At 34.8% G+C, this 12,446-nt stretch overlaps 1 protein-coding gene across 3 annotated transcripts in view; it reads right to left on the bottom strand.

Moving 5' to 3' along the window:
* LOC124368825 (prestin-like) overlaps positions 1-12,446 on the bottom strand; it is a 188,147-nt gene that overhangs the window by 38,741 nt on the left and 136,960 nt on the right. For all 3 annotated transcript variants that reach the window (XM_046826230.1, XM_046826228.1, XM_046826229.1), the window contains one exon: positions 4,200-4,400. In XM_046826230.1, the coding sequence (XP_046682186.1) occupies positions 4,200-4,400 (201 nt within the window). The remainder of the gene's footprint in view (positions 1-4,199; positions 4,401-12,446) is intronic.

Below are 12,446 nucleotides of genomic sequence, written 5' to 3'. Positions count from 1 at the left end.
TGAAATTACAATGGCATTGCGTTTTAAAAAAGCATGGACTTTTTGTAATTGTTGCTGAATAATAAAATGCACCAATAACGTGTTCTTAAACTTTTCTTAAACGAACATTGTGGAATTTTATTTCCAAACCTCCCAAGATGTTCCTAATATTTATACATTTGGTGGCAATCCAGTAAGTACCATTTTTTCCGTAAGTTTCTTAGGGGTCCATCTTGATTTTGACATGACATGAAATACCCATATCAACACATTATCGAAGCAGCTAAATTCAGTTACATTCGCCCTGAGGTGCCTTTCTACATTTGCCTCCGAACAAGTTCTTAAACTGGGTTACTTAGGCTACCCAAAGTTGAGGTACGGAATAATATTTTGGGGATTTTCTAGCGTCATCAACTTTAATAGAATATTCACTCTTCAAAAAAGAGCGTTGAGTGTCGTCTGGGGAATGAGACCAGATGAGAGCTGTATAGAGCGTTTCCGATCCAGCGGGATCCTAACCTTGCCCTCCCTTGTTTGTTTTTCAAAATAAAACTCTTTTTTACATTTAAATCGTGATCATAACACACGACAGAAATTACCTAATTTCAGACCGTTTCAGACTCAACCTTTACAAAAACTCAATTTTTTATTTTGGTCCTAAACTTCCAAGTGTAATCAAAATTCAAACAACTGCAAACAGTTTCAAAAATCATTTAAAGGCTTACTTGATCGGGAAGACTTTATACAGTCTCCACGAGGTTCTCGTGATACCCATGTCTTGATTACACTTATTGTTTTTGTAGTAGGAGTAAGTTCAGAAGGAAGTTGGAGAGACATTGTTGGCGAGGTCAAAAACCATCTGGGTTTCGAGTGGCCACAGGAGTAAGTAAGTAAGAGTAAGAGTAAGTAGGAGTAAGTTACAAGAATTTATTGTGTGCCTTTATATAGTATGCTCTGTTGTAAACATACCATAATTGTTGTTTGTGATTGTTCTGTTGATTTTCTATAATTACTTTTGATACTGACGTTTTGACTTACTCAGAAAAACCTTCCATTGTGTGTGTTATATTGTGTGAATAAATTATTCTTATTCTAAATAATGAAATAGGTTTAGGTGTAATAAATGCAAATGTGAATTCAGAACGGAGAAACACAGGAGCGTTTGAAAAGATTTCCTGTAAATATTATGCTACAGGTGTGAAGAAAGTAGTTGCATATGTTCAGTGCAATAATTCACAAGCCCCAAGTAGTTTATTCAGTAGTTGTTCCCAGTAGTATCTGAAATTCCTTGTCCTACCACAACAATACAGGTTCCGGATTGTGAATGAGCGGTTACACATTTGTCTTGGGCGAAAACTTTTGGGAGGTGCAATTCATTTGGGTAACGGTTCAGTAGCAATACTTTGCGGAGCGTTTTAGTTGGATTTTTTAAATTTTTTGTTTCAGAGTAACAACCATCTTTCGACGACGAGGAAAATGCGATGAAAACGAAAAGAAAAGCGGAAAAATATTTTACAGGCTTTTGTTATTTCCCCTATGGAATTGGAAACTGAACAAAAATAAAAAATTCACGTCTCATAAACATATTCTTTTTTTGTCTAACTTTAGAATGATAGAAATAACACATCTGCGAGGAGCGTACAATACAGTATACAACTTAAAGTATTGGTTGAAAGAACCACAAGCTGTCTTTTTTTTTAATGGTGACGGGAAATGGAGGAAACTCAGATTCTGAAACTTAGCCTTACTATAAAGTATAGTGGTACATTACAACTAGTCCATTGAGCATTATCCTAAATTATGTAATCTGATTTTAAATGGTACTTTTATCTAAAAGATAAGTTTATAACACACCCAGCTTAGGTTCCAACCTGCACACGTTTAATATGTGATCTATGCACTCTACACATGCCAGGGAAACACCCATCTCGTATACAGGATGCTTATCAACCTTTTATGAACCTCAATTCTTGTGGTCAAAATAATAATTGAGCTCCTAAACACGAGGCACGATATCCGCAGAGAAATCCTAGGCACCAAGTACGTTATCAAACCGGTATCAATCTTCCATCATCCACCTCTGCAATAACCTTGAGTTACGATACCTCATTGGTTGTGACAATGTAACAGCATCATTACAATCTTTCATTAATCATTCGTGAAGGCTTTCATATAATATTTATTGGCTATGCAAAACAAAACTGTTTATTGCGTTTACATCTCATGGCACCTAAGATGTGCTGTTAACATGCCTATTAAATGTCGTCTGGTTTTCAAGACACCCATCAGTATATCTATTAGTTAAAGGTTAATTTTTTGAGAACAGAATTAAAGTGTTTAATGCATTGTTAAGGCGTGTATCTTATAATGCAACATTTAAATCTTAATCTACCGTAGGTGCTTGAAAACCAGATAATTAATAGGCGTGTTAACAGCACATACTAGGTGTGATGAGTTGTAAACGCAATAAACAGTTTTGTTTTGCATAGCCAATAAATATTATATGAAAGCCTTCACGAATGATTAATGAAATATAGTAATGATGCTATAACTTCCTCACAACCAATGAGGTAACTCAAGGTTATAAGAGAGGTGCATGATGGAAGATTGATGCCTGTCTGATAACATACTTGGTGCCAAGATTTCCACTGCGCGTATCGTGCCTCGTGCTTAGGAATATGTTTTGTGGTCAGATGTCTTGAGACAAGGAATCATTTGATATCGTGCCCCATGCCATGATATATGCACCAATCTCATGATATTGGTCATATATCATAACCAAACCTCGATTTTTGCACGATTTTTATGTGTCTCGTGTTTAGGAATATGTTTTGTGGTCAGATGTCTTGAGACAAGGAATCATTTGATATCGTGCCCCATGCCATGTATTAATGTGTCTCGTTTTTAGGAATATATTTTGTGGTCAGATATCTTGAGACAAGGAATCATTTGATATCGTGCCCCATGCCTTGTATTAATGTGTCTCGTGTTTAGGAAGATGTTTTGTGGTCAGATGTCTTGAGACAAGGAATCATTTGATATCGTGCCCCATGCCATGTATTAATGTGTCTCGTGTTTAGGAATATGTTTTGTGGTCAGATGTCTTGAGACAAAGAATCATTTGATATCGTCTCCCATGCCATATATTACCGTGTTTTCGTATTTAGGAATACATTTTGGGTTATCATGCCTTGTGTTCAGTATATGTTTCCTCGTATATGTTTAGTCATCATAATTGTTAAAGAGATGAAATAAAGAATCTAATTCTAGAGGATTGTCCCAAGGAATACAAAGAACAATAATATTATTCTTACAAAATGCCCTATCAGAACAATTTAAACAAACAGCAATTACGCCTATTACTGGTTTACATCCTCGGTTATCTTACACAACTGAGTGGTGAGACAACAAAAACAACAAAGAAGAAACAAACATCAAGCAAAGAGCCTATGCACGCGTTAACATACATAATCTAGATGCGTATTTATATTAGCATTATTTTTCCTTATGACCAAATAGCAATCTCGGCCAGCCTCGCCTGGAGGCTAATCGGGTTAGTTGCCTTGCTTAATACTGGATATTAATCAGGAGAAAGCACGATTTGCCTTGTGGTCGTAAGAACGGAAATACGGTCGCCTAATTTTCTGCAGTTTCAGCCACTTCGATTACCCTCACTTCACACACCAAGCATTAATAATTACAAAAATTAAAGTGCCGCATTTAGGGTTTCGTAATATTCACATATCGATACTCGGCCGATCGTGGACAAGTAAGTTCGTGCTGCCCGTAGGTAAACATGGTAATAAAATGAGATAAGACTCAAGGTATTTACAAGTTTTTAAATATTTTCAGGCCGTATATGAGTATAAAAATAAATGGTCTTCAAATAGAATGTAACTGTCATACGATATTGTTTACATTTATTATAACGGTACATGCAGTTCACGCTAAGTAATAAACAACCCACAAACAAACATGCAGTGGAGGTAAAGTATTTAAAATATTTACTAAATTCCGTGTTTTAATTAATCCTCAAGAAAGCTGAGAGTAAGAATGAGCCAAGCGCATTAACGGAGCCTGATAAAATAAAGGGTTTAGTTTGTTTACAAGTTCGTCTATGTAATAAACACATCGACGAGGACTGTTGTCACATTCGTACTGCTTCAGTAACGTACTCGCTTACAAAAACATAATGATGATGGACTCTGTACGGTACTTACAAGTGGCGGTGGCTGGTTGTGGATCACGGGAGAAGAAAGCATCATGCAGGCCGGAGTGCTGGTAGACAGGCCGCTCGACTACCAAGCGGCAGGAAGAGGACTGGGCGACCATGTCTCTGTCCGGACCGACACTGGGGGGGCAGACGACCTGCTCCCTGTCCTCTGTATCCGGCTCGTGGCCTCTGCTCGCCTCCCCTGCACCTGGACCGAACGACACAGGGTTGAAGGACACAGTCACAGTCACGTGCGTACACACAAGAATGTCCTGACGGCGGTCCTGTTCAAGAAGTTGTGTTTGCAGCTAAAATAAGGATCAAGCACCGTCTGTGCTGGCAGCCATCTTGCTTTTAACCCCCTACGTACAATGTTTTTATATTCAAACAGTTTTACGCCCTTTTTGTGGTCGAAGTGTTATTGAAGGCGTCAAATCTTAAAGATACATGCTTATTAATACGCATCCACTTGTTTTTATCTATCTATCTATCTATATATACCATATATTTATATATACATATAAAACTTATATTTTATATATATGCTATAAAATATATATTATATATTTAATATATAAAATATATTTTTTATATATCTTGTGAATATTTTTATAGTTAATTTAGAAAAAGTCAAACTTTTTGACCTTTTTGATTAATGCTAAAAAAATATACAATTTACAACATACGCAATAAAAGCGTGAAAGTTTAACATTGTTCTTAAAGGTTGACACGCAAGGTCATTTTATTATAGCCGACAAACGAGTTTAGGAACAACGGCACATGTTAACCAACCTGCATTCCAACCATTTGTTATTTTGCATTCACAATCGTTCTATTCAAACAAATAGTCTTGTGTTGAACACGATAGCAAGTAAAGGATTTCATCGTCACTTCAACCGTTCAGCTATTTTTGTCGATCGTGTAATGTCGTTGAACGTGCATACAGGGTGATCAACTAAAGGAGGCAACCGTTGAGTTTTCAGAAAGTATTGAACTTACAGCAAATTTAAATTGGAAATTGTGCTTTATATTTTATGTTTATTTAAATACAGGCAGTGCCTAATTACAATTGTAAACTTTTTATTACTTACTAGTACCCAGATGACAAGCTTAGTGTATAGTTTAGCGAACTTATTTTAAATTTCAAAATTGCTTTAAAATGTTCAAGAAGCTTTGTAAAGTTGTAATCCAAGACGATTAACTCTATACATTATATATATATATATATATATATATATATATATATATATATATATATATATATATGTGTGTGTGTATGTATGTATGTATATTGTACCTACATAGGCTATTGTGAGCATCACCACGACTAATTAAAGGAATTGAAATTAAATTATGCAACACTTAGCACAATATAATCTTGCTCGAAACATTATATTTAGAACTTCAAAACGTTTCCAACAGCAATGGCTTTTTATTTGTATCCTTTATGAAAAACATTGACCCTATAAAAAGAGATATACATTTTTGTTCCAATAGTGCAAAAGGATGCTCGTAATACATGGTGTTTTAAAACGTACTTATTTACGTGGGTAAATACCTTGGTGTTAAAGCTTGGGAGATGTACATGTTACATGTTACCCAAGAGGTAGTGTAATAAAAACATTGTAATTGTCTATAAGAGGTAGACAAAGCCCTAATAATCGTATGTTGTAGTTCAGTTCTTACATCAACAAATGCGACGTTCTCGGATGTATATCTTGTGTAAAAGTGTCCAATATAATGTTGATTAAAGGATAATATGATTAAAAGACTATTCCCGAAGTTATAATACTTAATACAGTTGCGGCTCTAGGCCTGTGCAATCCGGGTTCCCGTTTGGGGCGCCGTGACGTAAGGGCGCCAAATCAAAAGAAATTTAAAATATACCCCTCAATAATATCACTTTCGTAATGGCTTGCGGGAAGTTCCAGCGTAACAGGAACCATCTTCCTCCTCGGTTCTTCTAAGCATTGAAAAGTAGAGTCGCACCCTTCCTGCTCGCAAGCTGTCCTCAGTTGCATAGCTGAGTAAATCCAAAATCCGATAAATTTCAATAAAATGCTGTTATTTATTTGCATGCTCTGTTACAGGTAAAAAACGTAATTACCTAATTTAAAAAATCTAATTGCGACAGAGCAATACTAAAAACTAAACAAAAAATACTACTTGTAAGCAAGTAAAAAGTATTCATAAAAAACTATTAAACTCAAAACAAAATGTACAAAAAGATACACAACAATAAATAAACAAATCAACTAGCAATAAACAAGGATACAATCACTTATTAAATTGAATAAAAAACTACGGTTATAAGTTATACCACACTTTGGTTTATAGGTATAAATATGCTTATACATATTTATGTATCGAGTACAGTTAAACATATCTAAAACTATCTATAGCTGTGTAATTGCAGCGGGGTATTCAGGGAACTCGGAAAGTCCCCCATAAAACTGTTTGAAAAAATAATAGAAAACCCTGACAAGGGTCACCATCAACCAATGATCAGTTGCAATTGAACATTTCGTTAAGTTTTTGTTTTAAGAACTAAAATCTCTATATGTTGATTTTACGTGATTAGTAACTTCCTTCCCAGGCTAAGAACTCCGATAGTCAAACGACAGACGAGGAACAATGATATTTGGAGACTATACTTGGACAACACTGATTTGGACTATTACATCTCATTATTCGATTAGAATCCAAATATTTTTCTTTACAATCACGTTTGTGAATATTACAGAAATCTATAAAATAAAAGTAGATAGCAATTTAAATCAAGCGTTATTAATATACCTGATTGGTTGAAATAACTTGCATGCGAACCAATCTTGCTCAGGGATATCATCATAGCAAGAACTCAATTTGGAAGTATTCCAAGAACCGATTTCCTGTCACTGATGGAATTTTAAAGGAAGAAACTTGTTGTCAGGGAGAAATGAGAGTTGACTGTTACAAAAAAATAACAGAGTGATTGAATGATCGACTGATCCTTGAGTGAATGAAAATATTCATGATGAATAACTCAACTAGACTGATAAATAAAGTTTCTTTTTCCATATTTTAATAAATGGGCGAGTTGATATCTCCATAAAAGCCAAAACTTACAGCATTCACAGACGGATTTTGGGGAGTAAATGCACAACTTATTTTAAAGTTTAAAGTTTTTAAAGGGAAGAATGACTTCAAACATTTACTATATTTTTCCTGTACACCACGGTGTGCTTCAATAGGTCTTTTGTTTATCCACACTGCTTTCATCAATTCTAAGTCAACCATAAAAAGAACTGAATCAATAGACAAATATCTGAACATCATTTTTGTGTTATTGATTGTATTAATTTGTGTTTCGCAAAAGTTATATATTTTACCCTACCATAAGAAAAAAGAAATAGTAACATCTTGAAGAAGATATTACCTTACCGCCCCTGCGTCTTTACAGTTTATTAAAAGATAAAACATATTTTCTGAACTGTTTGTGACTGTAGTGATTAACTTGTTCAATTGAATTGGGTCAAAAAGTTAACTTTTTGATTTAAAAAACGTTCTATTTGAATGTGGGGTTTCTCAAAACTGAACTAAGTAAATAATTTAAACACAAGGCTTGAGAGATCGCTTGAATAATTAAATAAACCAGACAATACTTGGAAACACTATAACATCGCATCGTATTAAAAACGCTGTGGTGGATTTTATTTGATGAGCCAAAATTGTAATCAGCATTATAGAAACTGTTCAACAAATTTATTGCGTAAATTATTAACTTGTTAATTTTCAAATAAAAGCTCAACTTTATTTATTTAAATACACTGATGGTTAAATAAAATATAAACATCGAATATCTTAATAACGACGGTGATTTTAACTACTGAGTCTTACTTTTATATCTCCATGCCTTTTAGCAGTAAGGTTTTTGTAGATTCTTCTCTTTAGATTTCTTTTTGAATTAGCATACCAAACGTATATGTATCTCTGGTGGATGATACAATTTATTTAGAAACGTAATTTGCACGGAATTTTAAGAGCTCAGCTTATGTACAGTATTTCTGTTTTCAGATGTATTAAAACTTGACCCCCTCCCCACCCCACCACTAAACGTAATACTTGCAGCAAATACAGCTATTAACTTGTGGGTGATTTTCGATGGAAAACTTTCTATTCTAAACTTTCTATATATATATATATTCTATATAAATATATATATATATATATATATATATATATATATATATATATATAGAATATATATATATATCTTGGCATTCCCAACATCAGTGGTAGTAAAAAGGATAGAAATGGGGAGAAGAGGGAGGGTCCCCTTTTTTACTCCACAACATGCACCGTTGTTGCTAAAATTGTCCATAAAATTGTTCAAATGCACAGAGAAAAATATGATTTGTTAATATTCACAACTATTCCCAAAATTTTACGAAAACTACAACTTTATGAATACCATAGCGTAACAACACAAACGGCTTTTTTGGTGAGAAGATTCATAAAAAATAGGCATACGTACAATGACCAACAGTTTATAAAACTAAGGACCTTCCTGAACTATTTTATGCACATTTCTATGATGTCCTATAACTTATAAATACGTAATATTTGAAGTGTTTATATTTTATTCATCTTGATTTAATATCAAAAGACTCGTCCAACTTTTAACAAACATCTAACAAGTACTAACAAGGATACTACGTTTGCCGTGCTAAGAAATTATCAAATTGCTTGGTTTTAAATGTAATATGTATTGGTTATTTACCTATTATGAATAGATACAATGAAGAATTTTAATTACAAAATACACCAATTTCTAAAAAGGCGAGATGGAACACACAGTTAGTTAGTACTTTTTTATTGTAAACAATCTAACCACTTCCTGGAGGCTAACTTTATTATGAAAACTGGAAACAGAGTTGAAACCACCAAACTAAGCGCAGGAAAGTAGACTGTGGTATAGTACAATTTTACATCTCTGAACTTCATATTTTACACTGTCTCTGGCGTTTTCTTTAACTTTCATTCATAAGTAATAGCAACATGTGTTACTATAGCAATGAAGCTGTCTAACAAAATATTATGAAAAGTGTATTAAAAGTGTATTATTAGAAACATCATTACCATATCTTGACAGCTAAATTAGCCGAAGTTATACATTACCAGTTGGTTACCAGTGTCAGCTCGAACCTGGTTAGTAGAAACGGACAAGTGCAAGTGAAGGAACGGCGGAAACTGACGTGTATTTAAATAAATAACAACGAGCGATTGTCCATGAGTGATTTGTGCAAAGACGTGCAATTATGATCGGTAATAAATGGGTAAAACGTTACTTGTTTGTGTTCGCGGAACCTCTCTCTATTTATGACGTGACTGAAACACCGATTTCAATAGTAAGCATTTTAAGACAAGCTTCAAGCCACGAAGTTTTAAATACGGTTGGTTGATTTACAAAAGTAGACTTTAACTAGTTTCTGATTTTAAAAATACCTTGATTAATTCGGAATGAATTCCACAAAAGTATGTGAAACCCAAGAGAAAATGGAATATGAAGAGTTCTAAAATTTGCTGTGGGATTTTCCAAAAACAGTAATTACAAATTTTTTCTATTTGTAAATGTTATACTGTTAAAATGATCTGAAATAATAGTAATGGCAATTAATTTATCACTGTGTTATTTTGAAACGCTGTAAACAAGCAACTTTATTATTTCTTTAAACACCAATAGTATTTATTTTAACATAGGAGCCCTTTCTGAATCGAGAGCAAAGGTTTAGCTCAATTAAACGTGAATCCTTTTGTTGAAAAAATATGATTTCCGTTATTATGCTATACAACCCAAATTTCTTACAACGCGGCCAACCACAGAAGTGTCAATAGCATAAGCAATGTAGATGGCAGAAGCTAAATTGACAAATGTAAATAGTGGGTGAAAATAAGTTATATGTTTGTTCGGAATTCAAATAAATAAATACCAGTGGAAATCATTTTGTAATTAATTGTCAATGATGTGTTTAGATGTTTGAAAAATTTGATGATTGTTTATTCACGAATATACATATATCTTCAGATTTGAAATAGTTAATATAGGCTTGATGGCATTATTGTATAATAATTAAGTGTTAAGAATTATGAAATTTACGGTACATCATTGAATATTTATATTATTATTAGTCTCATTAAAACACGAGGACAAAATGCGGAATAACATTTAAAACGTGGTCTTTTTAAATATTGACGTAAAATTTAACGAATTTTACTTACAAAAACAGTATAAAAGCAAAAACATTAATATTTGCAAGAGGAAAAATATTCACCCTTATTTATTAGGATGAATAACCAACTTAAAAAAAAAAACTGACAAATTATTGTCATTAAAAAAAACTTGTAAAAATGCTTGAATATTCTGCAGATATTTTATGCTTCTTTCATTTTCCGTGATTTTCTGATTTCCTGAAACTTTACTTTTGCTTTCTATATTGCACTGTGTTGGAAACATGGTTTCATTACCAAACAAAACTCTAGGCTTAAAATCCGTGCCAAATTACAATGCTGTAACTTAGACCTTTTGAACCATAAACTTAAGTATGTTTTTATGTAAAAATCTAACGAAGAAACAAACGCTAAGCAACGCGAGAGAAAACTGTGTTTAGTTTTTTATTTATTTCTTTTTAATTCAGAAAACATGTTGTATACTTCAATGGCATGCCTGCATTTACAATTACTTTAACGCAGCTGGCTTAACTGCTAGCGTATTGACTTCGATATGAAAATATAGGGTGTGCCAGAAGCTCCACCACCCTTTACTTTGAAAGGTTTAGATTTAAAATCTCATTTTGGGAGTGGTTAATAACATACACTGAGGATATTTTTCATGATTAATTTTCACCATTATTCTTCTTTTATCATGACCTCCTCATGGAGTGTCACAAGACGAGGTTACCCATAAATAATATTTACCTCTACAAATCAGATTCACCCTCCACATGGTATAGGTCAAAATAAAATATTTTTAACAGTAGTCTTTTAACTATGGGACACTCGGTAGTGGCGTAACTAAAGTAGGGATATGGGGAAAAGAACCTCCCCCCCCCGCTAAACGCCTCAAGTTGTTAAATATACGGATAATAGCATTCCAACTTCTTCGAAATACAGCAGTAATATGTTGACTGCTGTATTTGATCTATCTAATTTGTTCTCACTTAGATTAACTAATATTAATTTTCATAACCTCCGGTGTGGAGTGGAAGTCAGAATCATACTCCCCCCCCCCCCAAAGCCAAGTTACGCCAATGAAATTCGGTATACTCCATAACATATTAGTATATCTGAGCAGCAAAGGCGGGCAGAGCATTTAGACCCACCACTCTCGTAGTAACGCAGCTGACACTCGGTATACTCCATTACAAATTTCAGTGTGTCTGAGGAGCAAAGGCGGGCAGAGCATTTAGACCCACCACTCTCGTAGTAACGCAGCTGACACTCGGTATACTCCATTACAAATTTCAGTGTGTCTGAGCAGCAAAGGCGGGCAGAGCATTTAGACCCACCACTCTCGTAGTAACGCAGCTGACACTCGGTATACTCCATTACAAATTTCAGTGTGTCTGAGGAGCAAAGGCGGGCAGAGCATTTAGACCCACCACTCTCGTAGTAACGCAGCTGACACTCGGTATACTCCATTACAAATTTCAGTGTGTCTGAGCAGCAAAGGCGGGCAGAGCATTTAGACCCACCACTCTCGTAGTAACGCAGCTGACACTCGGTATACTCCATTACAAATTTCAGTGTGTCTGAGCAGCAAAGGCGGGCAGAGCATTTAGACCCACCACTCTCGTAGTAACGCAGCTGACACTCGGTATACTCCATTACAAATTTCAGTGTGTCTGAGCAGCAAAGGCGGGCAGAGCATTTAGACCCACCACTCTCGTAGTAACGCAGCTGACACTCGGTATACTCCATTACAAATTTCAGTGTGTCTGAGCAGCAAAGGCGGTAGAGCATTTAGACCCACCACTCTCGTAGTAACGCAGCTGACACTCGGTATACTCTATTACAAATTTCAGTGTGTCTGAGCAGCAAAGGCGGGCAGAGCATTTAGACCCACCACTCTCGTAGTAACGCAGCTGACACTCGGTATACTCCATTACAAATTTCAGTGTGTCTGAGCAGCAAAGGCGGGCAGAGCATTTAGACCCACCACTCTCGTAGTAACGCAGCTGACACTCGGTATACTCCATTACAAATTTCAGTGTGT

Source organism: Homalodisca vitripennis, chromosome X (assembly GCF_021130785.1).
Source record: "Homalodisca vitripennis isolate AUS2020 chromosome X, UT_GWSS_2.1, whole genome shotgun sequence".
NCBI lineage: Eukaryota > Metazoa > Arthropoda > Insecta > Hemiptera > Cicadellidae > Homalodisca > Homalodisca vitripennis.
The sequence above is the reverse complement of the archived record's forward strand: the minus strand, read 5'-3'. Positions and strand labels throughout refer to the sequence as shown.